Source organism: Lissotriton vulgaris, chromosome 4_1, assembly GCF_964263255.1.
Source record: "Lissotriton vulgaris chromosome 4_1, aLisVul1.2, whole genome shotgun sequence".
Classification (NCBI taxonomy): domain Eukaryota; kingdom Metazoa; phylum Chordata; class Amphibia; order Caudata; family Salamandridae; genus Lissotriton; species Lissotriton vulgaris.
Genome location: NC_141691.1, coordinates 796084579 through 796105054, shown reverse-complemented (window position 1 = coordinate 796105054; position 20476 = coordinate 796084579). Strand labels below are relative to the sequence as shown.

The 20476-nt window shown below is 47.0% G+C and overlaps 1 protein-coding gene across 2 annotated transcripts in view; it reads left to right on the top strand.

Moving 5' to 3' along the window:
• Nucleotides 1-20476, top strand: part of DROSHA (drosha ribonuclease III) — a 692102-nt gene that overhangs the window by 314865 nt on the left and 356761 nt on the right. For both annotated transcript variants that reach the window (XM_086965123.1, XM_086965122.1), the window contains exon 7: nucleotides 3603-3683. In XM_086965123.1, coding sequence (XP_086821249.1) covers nucleotides 3603-3683 — 81 coding nt within the window. The remainder of the gene's footprint in view (nucleotides 1-3602; nucleotides 3684-20476) is intronic.

Genomic DNA, 20476 nt, shown 5'->3' with positions numbered 1-20476 from the left:
GAGTGCAGGGCCACATCCTGCACAATAGGGTGCCGAGCTGTGAAGAGGAGCAGAATGAACTGTTGCTCAGGGAACGGGATCTTCCTATAACCTCACCTATCGCAATTCCCAGTCGGAACATAATGTCAAAAGCATACAGCCTTCCTTACATTACCATGACTATCTTACCACCGGCTAAACTTTAACAGAAAAAGTCAACAGCCAATGGCTGGATGAGGCCGATCAAAAGCACACTCTCTGTACTGTGTGCAGTGTAGTACTGGTAAAATGACATCTCTGACGAATAACTACAGCTGCCTGTCGGCAAGCCCTAAAAACATTAAATTGCACAATTCTGGAACACTGACTATGAATTCTATTTTCAGACTGCCATGTGATACTAAAACGCAAGGAACTGAACGCTGCTATCAGGTCATTCGTCCCACCCCAGTCATCGATTTGAAACAAATTAAATCCCTGCTTGAAATAGGTTCGTTTTGGAAAGCGCACCAGTCACTGGGATTCCCCAGTGACGCATGAAAACGTCCTACACATTTGTTCCAAGCCCCTCCCAAACTCCAGTTTTATGTTAACGGCTGCATTAGTCCAGGGCTATTCATATCCGTGACCTTCCACCACCCTACCAAGTCACCCAACCGGAGGGCGAACTGGGCTGGGCGTCATGCTCTCTGCAAAGCAACTCGCATGACACCAAACCAAAATAAAACAGCAACAAGAAAACAAACAGAAACAAGAACTTGGTAAACAAGTGGGGCCGGAGACACGGACAGCGGGAGGGGGGCGGGAACGGGCACACGGACAGCCGGAGGGGGGGCGGCAACGGGCACACGGACAGCGGGAGGGGGACAGGAACGGGCACACGGACAGCGGGAGGGGGGCGGGAACGGGATAAAATAAAGTCGTAAAAAATGCCGCTTGCCTGCAAATCAAGGAAAGTGAAATTGCGCAGCCCACCCCTGCAAAGCACACATTGGAAATTAAACAAACATGCCGAGACAAAAACAAGAAAAAAAACAACCGCCCATGACGTTGTTAAAGGGGAGGAGAGCGAAAAAATCGCCGGAACGCCCACGAATCTGCTCGGGCAATGTCTGACAGATCTCTCTTCCAATGGCTAGCCTCCATTTATGGAGCTAGCCAATGGAAGAGAGAGGCGGGACAAAGCCCCGTACTGGTAAACATAAGATTTCGCCTGCGCGAACACTGCTGCGCAGTGCTACGCCAGGCGAAACCTAATAAAAAGCCCCTCCTGGTCAAAGGCCTAGAATGCCGTTGTGCGGCCTTGGGCTGCTCTGGGGGGCTACCGTGCCATACTGCCTTCAAGGCTACTGTGGCTCGGCCTGCATGGGACTGCGACTCAGCTCACGGACTATCGTGACACACGCTGCAGACTATCATATCCCCACTCTCACTCTATCATGCAAACCAAGCAATTGTCACAACTCACTTTGCAAGCTTTTGTGGGCCAATGCGGGGCTGGGCGTTATCTGCGCGGACACCTGGGGGGGTGGGTGCTGTCAGAAGCGGCCCTTTAAAGGGAAGAAAGAGCCAATGTCAGCGAGGCAAGCCTTTCACGCTGCCCAGCCTCCCCGTATTCCAGACTGGGTTCTCTGCTCGGGGGCTTTCCAGCTGGTTTTCTGGTTCAAGACATGTGCTGGTCAGATTTACAACCCAGTTCAGTTGTGCAGATTATGTAATTTATAACAGACTCTGATGTGCGGAGGAGACTTCGGCGTGACAAGATGTGCTGATGAGTCGTCCTGGATGCTACGTTGTATTACCAATGTTAACAAGACCATGGAAACGGAGAAAGGATTACTGAGAGCACGGTACGTGCTGAAGTAATCAAAGACATTTGCAAAAAGAAATAGAAGAAAAAAAATCATTTGATGTTTTTTTCTATTTCTTTACTTTTGTTGTAATCGCGGCACCTGCGCTTTACTTATAACATTAAAAGTAAAGCGCGAGTGCAGCAATTATAACAAAAGTAAAGAAACAGAAAAAATATCTATTCCTTTACTTTTGGTATAATCGTGGCACCCGCACTTTACTTATAATGTTAAACTTAAAGTGCGACTTTGAATGTTAAAAGTAAAGCGCGAGTGCCACGATTATACTAAAAGTAAAGAAATAGATGTTTTTTCTATTACTTTACTTTTGGTATAATCGCGGCACCCGTGCTTTACTTATAACATCAAAAGTAAATCGCGGGTGCAGCGATTATACCAAAAGTATAGGGAAAAAAACGAGGGCGGAAATCGGAACTAGTGGTGCGCTCGCACGACAGAGGATGGGAGGGAGGGGCGAAGGAGCCTGTTGTCTATGTCCGCGTGCCGATGCGCATCCTAGACACAGACTGGAATGGGCGGAGCAAAGGCGGGACATGCGCCCGCCTTTGCTCAATCGCGTGCCATAAAAAAGGCGCAAGCCAATGAGAGACGGGGAAAGCAAACCCACACGCACTGGTGTATGGGTAGCTTTCTAAAGCCCGTTCAAGAGGTCTCTCGATGCGAGACCTAAAAAGGGATCCGTTTCTAGCTGCTAAAATGATTCTTATGATCGTCGTATTTTGGGTAATTGTGGACTTAGGGTCGACTGTTGACCTCATCAGCGTAATTCTGGGCTCGCTTATTTTATTTAAGCATATTTCCAGAATGAACCACTAGATGGGAGAATAAGGAGCAGCATATCAATCGCTACAGATTAAAGTAGCAAAATTACAGGTAGATAACTGGTGTTCCAAACGGTACCCACTGCACAACTTCAAGAAAGTATAGAAGAAAGAATAGCCTGAGCAATTTCCACAAGCCATGGGACATTTTGATTGCCAGATGTCACAAGGGTGTTTTATTTCATATACACTAAAGGTCAACATTCACCGTTTTGAACTTCTGATTTTAAGAATCTAGGTCCAGCCACTAAAAACTGTAGATACACCACTGGGAAATCTATGTCCAATACAAACAGCAGAATTCTAGTATGTAACGTACTATTTATACACACCTATATATCTGTATCCATACCTATAGTATGCAACACATTTAATTGTCTATATTGTGCCCTTCTGCCGCTTCTGAGCTAGTTATTGCATATTGGAAAGCTTGAGATGTCTGCTTAAATTTTCACGTTCTCTTATAAATGGTTTCCTCCTTTCCATTCAGGACAAAGCTGTGTCTGGTCTGCACTTTGTGCCTTTTAGGGTGCGTTTTGCTTTAGTTACCAAAATGAAGACTGCCTTCTGAGACCACAGAAATCTAGGAATATTTGTTTGTGCTGTTCATAGTCAGTGTTGCACAGGCTAAAGGCAACAGAAAACCGACGAACCATTTTTTCCTGTTTTTCACAGCTTCTGTCGTTTGGGAATTCATTTTAGTGACACTATGTTGAGAATATTAATCTACTCAAAAATGTAAGTTGCTTTATTTCATTGTAGTGAGATCAGTAAATTCAACTTACATTAAATGTATTAGTTATTTTCCGAAGTTTGTATGTCTTCTGACATCGATTGCAGAAGCTTGGGTTATCAAACGCAAAACTGTGGAAATCTGCCTTTTCAATCTGAATAAAGAAAAACTTAAATTGTATTTTGTGTTTTTTGGCAGATGAATGATGGACCACTCTGCAAGTGCAGTGCAAAGTCCAGGCGCACAGGAATAAGGCACAGCATTTATCCAGGAGAGGAGGTAACTCTTGACAACTGATATAATTAAAAACTAGAACATTGGGATTTTGAAAATCTCCAGCTGCTTTGTCGTTGCTGTGAAAACTTAAGAGCTTTTGTCAAAGCGTTCCTGCTTGGGCTTTAGTGTTTGAGGTGGTGATGGTGTTCAACACAGTGGTTATCCACCACAAGTATAACCGGCTGCTTTTTGCTAATTAATGTTTTATGGCAGTAATGCATTATACATTTCCTCTATTTGATGCTCGCGGCTGTATCTGAAGGTAGCACGTTATTCTGTGTTTTTATGCTATTTTATGCATTTTAAGGTTATAGTTTAAAAAAAGAGAATTTAGTGACCCTCTGGCTTTGACTTTCACTGCAGACAATTATACAGCTTTACCAAACGACGCCACACTCTCTTGTCCTCTTAGCATATCAAATTCTCCTTGACCTATTGACGGTTTGATCATCACGTCTTTTAGCAGTGCTGTCTACAAACCTGCTCTGGATAAGCACTTTCTCCAGGCTCTGTTCTGCACGTTTCATATCCACCAAATGAAAACCCTTCCATCTGCTGAACAAACCGCTTTGCACAGGTATCCTCCCTTGACCAGTATCCTTACGTGACAGGAAAGGTGTGTTTTTGTCAATGGTCATTATCATCTGTATCCTTTAGCTAGTTCTCCAAATTCTTTACTGCTAAATCCAGAAGAGTGAGATGCTGCAGCTTTGCATTGTGGGCTCTGGAGCATAAGACAAAGCAAAGAGTAGTCAACATGCTGGCACTGTGCAATAGTTTTCCAACCATTGAGAAGGCTCTTGTGTTGTGATGATGTAGACAATAGATTACTACACTTCTAGAAGTATATCTATCTTACAGGTGCAACTTTCTCTGAAAGTGATTATTGTTCACCATAGACATGTTGTAGGTTTGCGCAACACATCACAGGACGGAAACATTACAGGGCACCTATGTGGTGATCACCAAAGCAGCGACTGTACCTCCACTAAGGTGAAGGAGCGTCGCCCCACTGCTCTTGAGTAATGGAAAAGAGGAAACTAAAATGAATACAAGAAGGTTATTATCATTTTATTTTTCGTTTCTGCAGTGGTGGGTTATGGTGGGGTGATGCATGCAAAGTGCGCAAGACTGCTCGGCCAAACGGTCCTGCGCACTTTGCATGTTCCTCACCAGGGGCGTAACACAGGCCCCCGCAGCCCCCGCGTTGCGGGGGAGCCCGCGGAGCCCACGCTCCAGGGGCACCCTCCTACGCGGCCGAGCAGCTGCGCAGCCAGCACTTACGTAGATAACTCGCTGTGCTGGCCTCTTTAATAAATGAAATGGTGCGTACATCTGCGCGGGGAGACTTGTAACCATTGTCATGCGCATTGCGCAATTAAAAGTGCGCGTGTGAGGTATCCCCGTGACGACAGAGGGGACTGTGCGGCCACAGGTAATAATTTAATGCTACACCCCTGAAGGCCGCTTGGATGTACGCGGTCTCATGCTCTTTTTAGCTGCGCAGCCTGCCGGAAGCCCCCTCTGCTGTAGCTTTCATCACGTTGTGGTGCGCGGCTGCACGGGGCCCCCAGCCTGGTAATGAACACTTGGAACCAGCCCCTGGTGGCTCGTGGCCTGTTGCCTTAGAACTGCAGCTTGGCCCCCAGGTATGTAAAATGCAATTTAATAGTTCCATGCCAGTCACAATTTATTTGCGTGTAAAATATAAACGTGCACGGTATCAAAGACAGGGCCTCAAGGTAAGAGCCTGCACGTGTATGAATTGTGACCTTTTACAAACTAGTTAGGTTAGGTGAGAGCGTGTGTGTGCCCATTGCTCACCTCTGTCAAGATGCTGCCCACACAGTCACAATTATGCATCGACCCTCTTCAGACTGACATAGGGAAGAATAAACAAAACAGCAGTGCCGGAAAAGAGCTGTTGAAATACAGAGCAGGATTCACAGATGCGGGAGGAGTTGCCACTTAGAACGAGTGCAAGAGTAGAAAACTTTCAAAGGAGGTGAAACATCGAGAAAGAAAACAGCGGAACGAGAGGGAAGTAGTAGAAAAATTAGCATGGGGTTCAGATAGAGAAAGTACAGGTGCATTTGCCTTGTGGCTGGGTCTGGTGAGGTATGTTCCACGGAATAAAAAGTGCCAATCGACCCAGGTTGTACCCAAAGGCACTACCCCTTTGGGGTCCAGCAGCACGGTTACGCACTTCGCAGATTGGCCCCGGTTAGACATAATGGCGGGAGGCAGCTTTGTTTTCCTTTGCAGTGCTCGCCATCAGCAGACAAGTAAGTGGTGCATTCTGTGCCATTCGACCCCTTACAGTGTTTTGGGGAGGGTCTTAGTGCAGGGTGTTGGTTTGCAGCCTGCTGGGCCCCCATCCTCCTAGGGCCCCAACCAAACTGGCCAAATCTTTCCACAGAATGCAGTAAAAAAAACATCAGTTTCGCAGCTCTTTGCCACCGATCACGTGGTTTCTGGAACGGGGGCACAGTGTTTGTCTATTCAGCCAGCCAGCAGCAACAATTTGGCAATGAGTGGTGAGAAATGTGCAGGGCACTGGCTGGTGGCAGCTATATAAGCTCTTCAGAGGTCTCAAAACTGCGGTCATTAATTTGGCTAATGCTATCAGTTGCAATACTTTGAAATTCCAAACTAGTGTAATATTGTTTGTACTGTAGATCCGTCCTCTTTGGCACACATCACAGAGGGGCACCTTTGCTTTCCCCTTCATCCAGTGGCAGGTCAGGATAAAACCAATGATTCCTGATACATTAATCATTGGTGGGGTTTGGGCCCCAGGGGATAGCATAACCTGGTGCATGTGTTTAGTGAGAGATGACTGACTCCACCTCAGCCCTCCCAGCCTTTCAGAATTAGTTGTGTTTCTGGGAAAATGGCCGATGTCGCGACAGACTAGCCCCATTCTTGACATATTTCCATAAAGAACCTTGTTTTGTGCGTCAGTTGCTGTTTGGATTTTATTCTCCAAGATGCAAATAGTCTTCCATTGTACTACGTCTCCTCCTACGAACTATTTGAGTCTGAGAATTTGAGGGAACCATACATTTTTTTGTGAAAATGACTGAGAAATGTACAAACCGAAGGAAATGTGGGGGAGGTCGCCACTATGGACTCTATAGATTGCATAGTGCTTGCATCCCACATCTCTAGGGGCGTAGCGAGACCTGACTTTGAAACGTGAACTGTGCACACCTACGCCATACCCTAATTCAATGTAAAATAATCCTGTAATCATGGGAACAAAATGTTTTTAATTAAAAGAAAAGGAAAGTAACAAATATTTTTTTTTACAGATTAGTACTGACAGCCAGGCTTACAAATACCCTTACATACATAAACACTACTTGAGTGTGTGGTTGGGGTGGGGAGAGCATCACCCATTGCCCCAGTGTTGGAACTTTCATAGATTCCCATGCTTTGTATCATTCCCCGTCGTCGGAATGGGAGCCTCGGTAAATAGAAAATACCTTAGTAGTAAGCACAAAGTGAAAAAATAGGCCTGGGCCTCATCTCATTTTGTAGCTTGTCCACCTCTTTTTGTAAAAGAGACCAAATTCTTGCAGTAGCCAATCAGAGCAGCCTCACCCCATAGAACCTTCCTGAGAGAACCTCAGAGCCTCAGATTTTCTACTGCACGTTGTGCAAGGGAGTCTCCATTGAGCTCTGCTCATTTTCTTCAATTCCAAGCTATTTTTTCTTCAACTTGTATCTCTTTGTTGTCATGTCTGACAAGGAGAAGAAAGCACTTTTCAGAGCCTGTGCTACTTGCTCAAAGAAGAGATTGTTTGTCGAGGACAAACATGAGGACTGCATATACTGCCTATATCCGGACCATAAAGCCACGGACTGCAAGATTTGCAGAACCTTCTCCACCAAGACCTTGAGGGACAGGGAAGGACGTCTCCTCACATGGCTTCAGAAGATGAAGGACCGCAAAGAACTTATGTCTTCAGACAGTGAGGGCTCCTCGTCGATGGTGTCATCTAAGAAGTCTAAGAAGAGGGGTAGGTCTCCCCCTTCTACTTCTGACAAGCCCCTTGTCAAGGCCTTACCAGGGACCTCTGATAGGTCTGACAGGCCTGCTTCCCAAAGGCAGGGAAAGCCTGAGGAGTCGCAACCCTCAAAGAAGGCGAAGAAAGTTGCTCCTGTCACTTCACCACCCTCTGAAAGGGATAGAGGGGTGAAAAAGCCTTCAACTGCAACTCAGGAGGTCGTTTCTGACAAAAAACAGCATTCTTCGACTGTGAAAACCACAGGTACGCCGACGATTTCTGTAAAAAAGGACTTCTCTGTGAAATTAGCCTCATCGACGGGCTCGTCGACGATGGCACCTGCGCCGTCGACGGTGTTCAAGACACCTGATGCCTGTTCGTCGTCGACGAACATCACTTTCTCCACGTCGACGACTATGACGCCAAGAATCGCTTTGGCGACTAGGACGACGTCGACGACGACCGTGTCGATGACTCCTGTAACCTTGCTGCTGACGACGACTTCGTCGACGATCCCGTCGACGCTCCTTCCATCGTCGACGATGAGCTTCTCGTCGACGGCACAATCCTCGACGACGAGCGCAGTTTCTTCGTCGGAGCTTCCGTCGACAACACAGTCCATAAAGGCATTACCGTCGACGACGACCCCGTCGACGACGACTGAAAAAACTGTTTTTTCATGCAGAAGGAGGCAAATAACACCAGATGACGTCTCCGCGACAGGTTCAAAAATTTCCACCTAACCTACTGTTGGACGAGGATTCTGATGAAGACGCTTATAGCGACTTTGGCCAAGCTTATAGCCCTTCTGACCTACAAGTTAAAGTTCAGGATATCAGTTCTGAGGAAGGAGAGATGGAACACCAACAATATGTTCCAGAAGATTATTATGGACGACAGAAAATGCCTAGCATGCAAATGCCTTTGCAGAAGCCTTCGCGTCAATCTCAACAAGAGATGGTGGCGATGCCATCCATTCTCATCATGGATCTACAACTTATGTTGCAGGACTACCGAAGGAGTTTTCCTACTCCTCAGGAGGTTCAACAGGTGCGCCCTCCGACACCTCCGCCTCAGCTATCACAGCCTGTGGCAGGACACTCTTTGCCTTCGAGGGGGCGTGAAACTGAGCCTGCAGAACATCCACAAGAGGTAGTGCCTGTTCATGATACAGATGATGATGATACTGCCTCGTCGGATGCGGACCAACAAGTGGACCCTGACCAAGACCAGAACGTGGATTGGAATCCAGATGACCCTCGTGATCCGGACATCACAGAGCCTGATAACGCTACCTCTCCTCCAGCGGATGTTGGAGGTTTTCACAACTTGATGGAACGGGCCTCCAAGAGGTTTGGTCTCCCAGTTACCACGGTTCAGTCCGAATGTTTTTTGTACGATTTTAAAGAACCATTCAGGAAATCCGTACGTTCAATCCCCATCATTGAACATGTTTGGTCTGAAGGCCTGAAGGCTATGCAAAATCCAGCCACAGTCCTCCCGGTGCTTCCAAGACTGGAGAAAAAGTATAAGGCACCAGATGGCAGCCCGGCGTGTCTACTGGGTCAACCAAAACCGGACTCTGTCATTTCTCAGGCTGCACAGAGCAAATCAAAAAACCCATCCACGCCGCTAACTACGCCTCCGGATAAAGAGGGCAGGCGTTTAGACAATGTGGGTAAAAGATTCTCCACAATGGCCAGTCTTCTCGTTAGGGTGGCTAATGCTTTGGCGATTCTGGGGCGTTACGATCGCCAGATGTGGTGCGACCTCTCTCCGTTTGTGGAAGAACTGCAGGATTCCTCTAAGGAAGAGGTAAAGAAGATATTGCTGGAGGGAGAGCGAGCCTCTTCGGAGGTGATTGACTGCGCTATGGATATAGCAACCACAGCATTTCGAGCGCTAGCCGGCTCGGCGGTTCTGAGACGCCAAGGATGGTTGAGAGCCACGTGGTTCAGACAGGAGGTGCAGAATAAGATTCTAGATCTGCCATACGATGGAGAGATGCTATGTGGCAAACACGTGCATGACGCCCTACAGAGCATAAAGAAAGATACTGATACGGCCAAATCCTTAGGAACTTTACAATATCGCAAAGTACCCTTCAGAGGAGCAAGAGGTAGAGGATTCTCCACCTATAGAGGCGGCAATCAGCACCGCTACTCTTCCGGCTCACAACCTAGCCAAACATACAAACCCCAATACTCTCAGAGGGGTTCTTTCTCTCGCCAACAGCCGAGAGGACGACAGGGGCAACAAAGGAGAGACAATACCAGGAAACAATAGCGGCCAGGTTGCTCTTTCCACTGTTCCTGTGCCCTCATTAACAACAGTGGGGGGCAGGATTGCCCATTGCCTCAACAACTGGATGGTCATAACAGCAGACCAGTGGGTCCTACAGATCATCAAGGAAGGACACACGTTGGAGTTCCAAGATCTTCCTCCAACAAGAGCTCCTGACGCCTTTCCACCCAAACATCTCAAACTCCTTCAGCTCGAGGCCCACCAACTCTTCACCAAGGGGGCAATAGAACCGGTACCCCTCTCCCAAAAGGGGAAAGGGTTCTATTCCAGGTTCTTCCTGGTTCGGAAGACGAGGGACAAGTGGCGTCCGATCTTAGATCTACGGCAGCTCAACACTTATCTCATCAAGTTGTCCTTCAGGATGATCACTCTTCAGGACATCCTCCGCCTTCTCAATCCAGGGGACTACATGGCGACCCTAGATTTGGAAGACGCTTACTTCCACGTACCCATTCATCCGGCTCACAGGCAATACCTTCGGTTTACAGTAGGCAAGAGCCATTTTCAGTTCAAAGTTCTGCCTTTTGGTCTCCGATCCGCGGATCTTTACAAAGGTAATAGCTCCGGTGGCAGCCTTTCTCAGGAAGCAGTCTTTAGAAGTCTTCCCATATCTGGACGATTGGCTGCTGAAGGCTCCTTCTTTCCAAGGCGCGTCCAGGGCAGTCACGAGCTGCAGACAGCTGTTCGAGCAACTGGGTCTTCGGCTCAACAGAGAAAAATCAGTTTTGCGCCCCTCCAAGACAGCGAGGTTTCTAGGGGCTATCCTGGACACAGAGTGCTGCCTGGCTATTCCTTCGGAAGAATGCCAAAACAAGCTGATTCTTTCAGCTCTCCTTCTTCAGACACGGAAGTTTGTCAGTTCGCAAGTACAAATCGCTTCTCGGATCGATTTCATCCTGCATACCATTGGTTCCACACTGCAGGCTGCGAATGCGTCCACTGCAAGAACAGTTAGACAAACAATGGCGTCAAGTCACAGGCTCCTTCGACGACAGGATTGTCATTACTCCGGAAATGAGGAAGGCAAGCAGCTGGTGGTTGCTGAAGGACAATCTTTCCAGGGGTTTACCGTTCCAACTTCCACCATCTCCCATGGTATTGACGACAGATGCTTCCATGGAAGGTTGGGGAGCGGTCCTCCAAGAACTAAAGGTCAGTGGCCATTGGAGCCCAGTCCAAGTCAAGTTCCACATTAATCTACTGGAACTTATCGCCATTCGTCTGGCCTTACAAGCCTTCCTTCCGCGAATCCGCGACCGTGCAGTGCTGGGTCGTACAGACAACACCACAGCCATGCACTACATAAACAAGCAAGGCGGAACGAGATCTTCCACCCTCTCGAAGGAAGCCCAGACGCTTTGGAATTGGGTGATTCAAAACAATATCGCCCTTTCAGCGGAACATCTGGCGGGAACACTCAATGTCACGGCGGACGCTTTGAGTCGCCAAAGGACTATCTCCCACAAATGGGAACTGGACCAGACCATTCTGAAGGAACTGTTTGCACGCTGGGGGACCCCATCCATCGATCTGTTTGCAACTCCCCAGAACGCCAAATGCCAGTCCTTCGCAAGCGGGGTTCACCAACGGGAATCCTTGGGAATGCGCTTTTGATTGCCTGGTCCGGCGCATTTGTTTATGCTTTTCCTCCCATTGCGCTGATTCCTAGACTGATCCGCAAGCTCAAGGTAGAGCCGTGCAGGATGGTTCTGATCGCACCAGCATGGCCCAGGCAGTTTTGGTACACAGAACTTCTCCTCCTCTCCCAAGATCAGCCAATTCTCCTGCGTCCTGTTCCGTCACTGTTGACAATGGCTCACGGACAGGTTCTACATCCGGACTTGAAGTCACTACGATGGACAGCGTGGCTCCTGAGTTCAGAGAGTTCCAGGGTTTAAATCTCTCAGGAGAATGTAAAGACATTTTGGCCCAGGCCCGAGCGCCTAGTACCAAAAAAACCTATCGGGCTAAGTGGAAGAGATTCTGTTTTTGGTGTCGGAAAGAAGGTCTATATCCATATACTTCTGCACCGCACCAACTCTTACCTTACATCCTTTCTCTGGCGAAATCTGGATTGGCTCCTTCTTCTGTAAAGGTACATCTAGCGGCCATTTCTAGATTCAGACGTTAATCATCAGGTCCTTCCCTGTGGTCTGCAAGGATTATTAAACAATTCCTGAAAGGTTTATTCTGGGTTTTTCCACCAGTCTGGCCTCCGCCACCAGCCTGGCATCTGAATTTGGTCTTGTCACATCTAATGAAGGCCCCATTTGAGCCTATTCATAGGGCTGACCTTAAGTGTCTCTCGTGGAAACTGGCTCTTCTCTTGGCCCTGACATCGGCTAGAAGAGTTAGTGAGCTCCAGGCTTTCACAATTGAGGAACTTTTTCTACAGTTCAAAAATAACGTTCTCATCCTAAGGACAAATCCTACATTTATTCCGAAGGTACCCTCAGAATTCCATCTGAATGAGCCGGTGGCCTTAAAATCTTTCTTTCCACAGCCTTCCACACCAGCTGAAAGGGCTTTGCACTCTTTGGACATTCACAGATGTCTTAAATTCTACTTGGAGCGAACAAGACAGTTCAGAAAGTCTTCCCAGCTTTTTCTTTCATTCAGCGCTCCTCGAAAGGGGTGTCCAGTTTCTAAACCCTGCATTTCCCGCTGGATTTCCAGTGCTATACATTTTTGCCATCAAGCAGCGGGGAAACCACTTCAGCGAGCAGTTCGTGCTCATTCTACGAGATCAATGGCTTAATCGGCGGCTCTATTCGCAGGTGTCCCGATCAAGGACATATGTAGAGCGGCGACATGGAGCAGTGCCCACACCTTCACTCGCCACTACTGCTTGGATTCTTCTGTTAAAGAGGATGCGGCAGTGGGCCAGGCGGTTTTGAGGAACCTTTTCCAATAAGTCGGTGAGCTTTCCTTCTATCCCGCCTTCCTGTTTGCATATTTTGTATTACTTGTTATTATTTTGCTTTGTGATGCTAATGTGTATCTGGTTTTTCTTATCAGAATTATGTATGACATTTTCAGGTACACATATTACAAAATATGCTTTTCTCTTTACTGCTAGCTATTCTGATACAAAGCATGGGAATCTATGAAAGTTCCAATACTGGGGCAAGAAAACAAGTTACTTACCTGTAACTTTGGTTCCCCAGTATTGGTAACTTTCATAGATTCCCATGCGCCCACCCGCCTCCCCTGGGAAAGCTCAGCCTTACTGTCTTATGATGTTGCTGTTCACAAAGGCTACGAAAATCTGAGGCTCTGGGGTTCTCTCAGGAAGGTTCTATGGGGTGAGGCTGCTCTGATTGGCTACTGCAAGAATTTGGTCTCTTTTACAAAAAAAGGTGGACAAGCTACAAAATGAGATGAGGCCTAGGCCTATTTTTTCACTTTGTGCTTACTACTAAGGTATTTTCTATTTACCGAGGCTCCCATTCCGATGACGGGGAATGATCATAGCATGGGAATCTATGAAAGTTACCAATACTGGGGAACCAAAGTTACAGGTAAGTAACTTGTTTTCTTCTATGCCCCCAGGGACCTGAGCGGAACATGTCCCACTCTTAGGGACACCGATCGCACACCCAGAAGGCTTAAAATCCAAAGGCAGTGCTGTGGTTGGGGAAGCACTGTGCGGTTCTAAGTGCCTGCACTTTATTTGATAGGCAGAGAACCTGCACTCTCAAGAAGGACCCAGTGCTATCAATGGGAGAGCGCCAGCTCTTCTCAGTAGGACAAGAGCATTCGAAGTCTGTTAACATCAAGTGCGGCTGGAAATATGCAATTGCAATTCTGATGCCGAAGCACTTTCTGCAAAATTAACTTGTTTAGAATCTACGATACGTTGCATAACTGCAACAAAAAATAATTTTTTTCTAGCTCAAAAGATTTAGAAATGACTAAACAGTGTCACATAGGCTGCCTTGCAGTTAAAGACACCTTGCAAAGGTAAACTGGTCACCTTTCTGTTGCTGGTTTGTTTCTTCGTATGCCGCAGTTGTATGTCAGACCATCTTGAACACAAATATCACCCGACATAAATATTGTGTTCTAAATATAATTTACAAAAATAATGTAACATTACAAAAATATCATCCGCTTGGATGTGCGTTCTATTATTAACTCCAGTGGGGTAATATTTTTATAAATGCTATTTAGCACATAATATTTGTTATACGATTTTCTGGTATCACACCGTTAAACTGCTACTACTGAAGTATTAGTATGTATTGAAATGGCAAAACAACACAGCCGCAGAATGTTATTGCATGATGCATATTTTGCCTTTTGTGACCGCTGAATTTAATTAACCTGGCGACATAATTTGATCCTCCTTGCCTTATAATTCTAGTGGCCCTGGTCAAGGGCCAAGGGAACTTGCAGTTCTTTGACCTGAGATATATCTCACACACACACACACACACACACACACACACACACACACACACACACACACACATACATACATACATACACACACACCGACCACATACATTCATGTATCTAAACACATAGTCATAACTGAGGAGAAAACTGTATTTTACCTTTCCAAAATCACATCCATTCACACAAAGTTGTCATATCCAAGAGGAAATTATGTTACTTTTGAAAGCCCCCATTATACTGGTCAGATTGCAAAAGAATTATGCACAGGCTATATTAATTAGAAGAGAGAAACTAGTTCTAAAATAATGGCACAATGGTCTTGAACTGTTTATTTGCAATCTCGGCCAAACAGTCATTTGTGTTTTATTTTTCCATTTAATGCCTTTAGAAGGCAAGAGAAAGACCCCTCAGACATGTCACACCCATAGTGCAGACTTACCAGAGTCTTCATTTTCGTTATGTTAATCTGGACCGAACACCAGGAGATGTCAATTATCCAGAGGTGCCTTTTTTATTTGCTCCAGATTCAAACCAGAGCAAACATCAAACTGATGTAGATGGCTCTTGGAGCGGCTCCATATCAGAGTGGCACAAGAAGGCATGAGGGAATCAGGGCATCAGGCTATCTCACTTCAGTTTTGTTCAAATCTGTTTTTATTGTGAACACAGCGATAAGCCTACAACCTCGGGCTGAGGCCGGCCGCGCATAAAAGAACTCACAGGCGTATTCCAACTGGGGCGGGGAAGAAGCATTAACACAGCGCCCTGCCTACAACCCCGCTAAGGGGGCCGGCCGCATGGCTTAGGGATGATGGTCGCAAAGGTTGGCTTCGCGCGGGTGTCATGCTGCTACGCGAGGGAGGCGCGCATAGAATAGTTAACTGTAGTGTCACAGATTTTAAAGGCCCAACAGGGCTCAAAAGCCCCATAGGGGGGCGAAGGCCAGAATGGCAAGTAGGAAAGGAGAAAAAATCAGAGGGTAGCTAGGTAGAGATGAAAGGGGGGCAGGGAGAAACAGCTGCAGCATCGTAGTTTCGGTTAGGGGGCGGAGCGCAGGCGGGCATGCGGGGTGCAACAGCGCCTGCATTGGGGAGGTCAGTTAAGGGCACAATCTGCTTGGGTCGGCTGGGATAAGGGCGTCTTCAAATAGGTGTAGATCACGAAGCCTAGGAGGCATGTGGCGCGCGTAGCTGATGGAGCATAGGTGGCGCACAAGGGGTTCCCACACTGCTTTGAAACGTGCGTCTCTCGCTTGTATCCGCGCCGTAAGCATTTCCATAGCAAGGACCTGCCAAAGGCGCACAAACCAGGAAGCTATCGGCGGTGCTTCAGCCCGCTTCCAGTACAATGCGATGAGTTGCTTGGCTGCGCCTAGCATTTGGAGCGCGAGGATCCAGTCGCTGCGCGTGAGGGCCCTAGGTGCGGGGGTCGGATGCCTAGCAATAGCGTGCACACCTCCTCAGGCAGGGGGAAGCCCAGCACCCTTTTGATGTGACTTAGTACCTCCTTCCAGAAAACAGCTAGAGTAGGGCACGTCCACCAGATATGCATAAAGTCGCCAGTCGCAGATCCACACCTCCAGCACACTCACTTCAATTTTGAGCCAACTTGATTATTTGATGCCAGGATCTGGCTTGCCTCCTCCTGGCCATGGGTGGCGACAGTCCATACCCTTATTGAGTAAATACTGTGATACTAGATGAAAATGGCCAAAAGCGGTGATCCGTTTAAGAAGCATAAGTTCTGACCCACTAGCTATAAGGGATTTGTTGTCATTTAATCACTAAGAAAAAAGCGTAAGTGGTCAAGTTGGTGCATGCGACGACTAGAGAGGGAGAGCTGGCGGAACACAGAGAACGAGTCACGTCTCAATAAGGAGAACCAGAGAGGGACAGGTCAAAAGAGGTTTGGGTAGAAAGCCATGCAGAGTTTGTCTGTAACCCTGATCATTTAAATGCCCAAACCTCTTCACCAGACCCAAGGTGTGAGGTAGGATCTTTGTCCTCACTGTAAATTGCAACTAGCTTAACTTGTGACACTGGAGCCCAGTCCTTAGTATGAGGGTGGAGCCACAACTTTGACTGCATTTGGACATTCGTCCTTGGTGTGAGATTGAAGGCCGGTTGTCAGTTTGAGACCGCATGCCAGTGCACAGAACGAGATGGAGCTCATCCTTGGTTTACAGATGGAGTTCAGTTATTGGTGTGAGGATGCAGATTCGATCTGGTGTAACAATGGCCCCTGCAGTGCGGGGCCCGAACTCCAGGGCGCCCCAGCCAGCACTGTACACGGGTGGGCCTTAGAGCTCCTGACTGTGTCCGGGAGCATGGGGCCCCCCTTCCATGCACTTTGCAGGGGGGCCCGCAAGTTTCGTTACGCCACTGTCCCTCACCCAGGCTGCGGCTGCATTACATCTTGGGTAGGACACATGCACAGGCTCTCTGTCCCAGTCTGAGAGCATAACTGCGGTGCTCAGACCAATCACAACGCTGCATTGCAGAGTTGTTATTGGCTGCAGGGGAGCCTGTGCTCTTCCGGCCTCTTCAATAACGAGGGAAAAGAGACTGAGGCGGCCATAGCACGAGGAGTTAAGTGTTTTCTTTTTTGTTTTTGAACATTTTGTCCTGTCCGCCTCACTGTTCCCTGCTAGCAGCCACTGCACCAGAGTTCAGCGTGATGCTGATTGAGTCTTCATCTGACGTCAAGACCATTACTTCAGCATAGGTGGGCTGTGTTGGTCGTGAGTGTTGTTTTGTTACGCTGCCTCTGGTAATGTAACTGATCTTGGAAGTATACCACATTTGTTATTAAAAAGAAATATACAAAGACCTGTATTAACGGTTTGTTTGCCTGCTTATATGATGACCGGTTACATGGGGTTCACTGTGCAGAGGGAATGCCTATTTCTAATCTAATTGAAAGTATTAACAAGCGAATACATTGTTCTAAAGTATGTCATGACCTCACGTCGCCTGAATGTAAATGCGATTCAGCAGTTGAAAGGTATAAGGGCAAATGCAGTCAACCCTTCAGTGAAATGTAACTGACAGAAACTGTTAAAGAAGGTTAAACTTGTCGAGACTGCTGCATTTATGTAATTTGGACTGCAGTCACCTGTGAGCATGTTCTCCCCAATCCAAGAAAGGGAATATGGGGAAGAACATTTTAAGCTTACATACTTCGCAAGACAAATATATAATTTAAAGATAATAATAATTTAAAGAAACGCATTTTCTTCTTGTGCCACTTTACTCCGCCGAGCTTTAAATGCAAAAAAAAAGTATTCTTATATTCTGCATGTAGATTTTTTACTCAACGAAGGCCCTGAGCTAGTGTCCCGTCTTCCTCTGACTAGGTATATGCACCCTTCTTTTGAAGCATGCATATTCCTCACATATCTAGTGTTCTGTGTAAAAAATGGATAATAATCTAAGGAATATTTTTTAACTAGATTTTAGTGTTAGTGTTATTAAAGTAGGTACTAAACTTTAGCTGTTTTATTTGATCTAGCAAGTCTTTTGTGGAGCTGCTGCCATCTAGCGGAGAGCTGGGAAAAGGGCTTTTCATTAAACTAAGTGGTGGATTCTTAACAAAAGGGTGCTAGAGCAAAACTTTTACCTGAACTCGACCCCGCCCTGCTAGAACATTGGTACGGCTCAAACATCTGCACAAGACACGAGTGAGGCGTTTTTGAGGCTCTGCTTCACATATGTTTGATTACACGAGGGGTCTCCAACGTTTTCATAGGCAGTTTTCTTCAACGGAAATCGTTCCAAGCTACATATTAGTGATGTGCGAATGGTCATCCCATTGTCAGCAATGATTACATCAGTGCATTAGGCAGGGTTCCAGGAGTAAAATAAGAAAAAAGGCATTGACAAATTGAATTGAAACACTACTTCGGTAAGACATAAAAGCTATAGATGCAGTTCCCCTGGCACCAGTGTAACATAAGAGTAAGAAATATCTCTAACTTAAATAATAGCTTTAATTAGAAAATTAGAATGTTGAGAGCTCCACTGAAGACAGTGGTGTAGCTCCATGCTTATAATGGATGGCATAAGCTTTTTGCTTCAACATTCCAATGTTTGTCTTTGTGTTCTCCCTTTTTATTTAAGAACATTCTACCCTGCGGCTCAGGCCCATAACTCGGGTTCAGGACCTTTAAAAACCGTTATAGCACTCGGCAGCGCTCTATAAGGCTATAAAATATTAAAAAAATTTAACCATTTTTGTCCAATGGGGTTTTGGGGGGGGTAGTCGACCAGAGGAGGTCTTCTCCCCCCCCCCCCGGCGTTTTTGGGGAAGTGGTGCAGTCCAGGGGACTGAGCGGGGGTGGGGGGGTTGGATCTCGTGGATTCCGGGTTGGTGGTAGCAGCCCGGCGCCATTTACCGAGAGACTCTGCATTACGGCAGACTTGATTGCAATTGCGCACTTAACCTTTTAACTGCATTTTAACCTTGCTATACTGTGTTTTAAACTGTCACTGTGTGCAAGCGGCGATTTAATTATAATTGCTTCCGGAATAGCTGGCGAGTGTTTCTATTTCTGTTTGCGTGCAGGGCGGCTGATTTATAGCGCTACTCGCATTCTTACCTGAAACAGCGGCCCCTCTGCCTTGGTCCATCGCGGCTTTTGCCGATTGTGTGGAGGGCGGCTCACCTACCGCGGCCCTTCGTGCCGGTCTGGTGGTGGGAACGGGCGCCATATTGGGAGGAGCCAGAGAGCGCAGGGACCTGTGGCAGCGGTCCAGTCGCTCGAGGCTCCCTCACATAAAACGCAATGTGCTGGAGGGAGCGCAGCGGACGTGCGCAGCGGGCGCGACGGAGGCTCGCCGGAGTCGCGCTAGAGTCAAGCTCGTCTGCGCTCGTCCGCGAGCGTCCGGGGCTAGGGGCTAAGGACTCTGTCTGTCCTCTAATGTACACTTCCGCTGATTTACTAGCGCTGCGGCCTTCCATCATGATGTGCCCCCCCATTCCCCTTAACACGGTGAAACGGACATCTCGCCTAGGCATTGCCAATCCTATTACTCTAACTACGGACTCTGCCTCGAGTTACGCGGTTTCCGAAAGCACCTCAGGTACTATTTGTAATTTTAAATGTGTTTATTTAAACACCCGTTCTATGACCAAACATCAGACAGACATCTTTTTGTTACTATCTGATACTAAACCGGATTTACTCCTGTTGAGCGAAACATGGCTTACACCGGATTCACTACCGGATATCCTAGCTGCCTTGCCTGCTGATTATTACATTATCTCTGTTTTACGACCGGGAGGTAAAATTGGCGGCGGGGTGGCCATTATCTCCAATAAGAAACATCAACTCAGACAACTTCCCTCCTTAGATATTCCTAATGTGGAGAATATTGTTGCTAAGCTGGATACTGTCAATGGGACACTCGTGGTGGTTCTACTATACCGCCCTCCCCAAACTATGACCATGTTTCCTGCTATTCTTGCGGAGCAACTGGCCATGCTAGCCACCAATAATTCTAAACTACTCCTGATTGGGGATTTAAATCTTTGGTTTGATAGCATACCATCAGACCCCCAAGCAGGTGAGACGAGGGACCTTCTGAGTGATCTGAATCTTATACAACATATAGATACTCAGACCCACCAAAAGGGCCATAGTCTCGATCAACTTTGGTCATTGAATTTGACTATTAATGTTACTGATATTAAACCCTGCAGCTGGTCTGACCATTTTATTATTAGTTTCTCATTTTGTGTTGCGAAAGCTCCTCAATTTAAGCTGAAGGCTACCAGTCTGACTCGGAAATGGTCCTCGTTGGACATGTCAGTTTTTTTAAATTTGTTAAAGTCTACTTTGCCAGAGCAGAGTTTAGATGTGGAGATAGCCGATTGTAGGCTTCAAGATTGGCTAACCTCAGCCATTAATGTCTGTGTTCCCCTCACTCGCTTTGACAACTCACGCGGCGCGGACGCGCATAAGTGGTTCACGCCGGAGTTGAGAAAATTAAAACTTGAAGTGAGGCAGCAAGAGAGAACATGGCGTACCAACTACTGTCCCGAAGCAAGGATAGTATATTGTTCAGTTCGTAAAGCCTA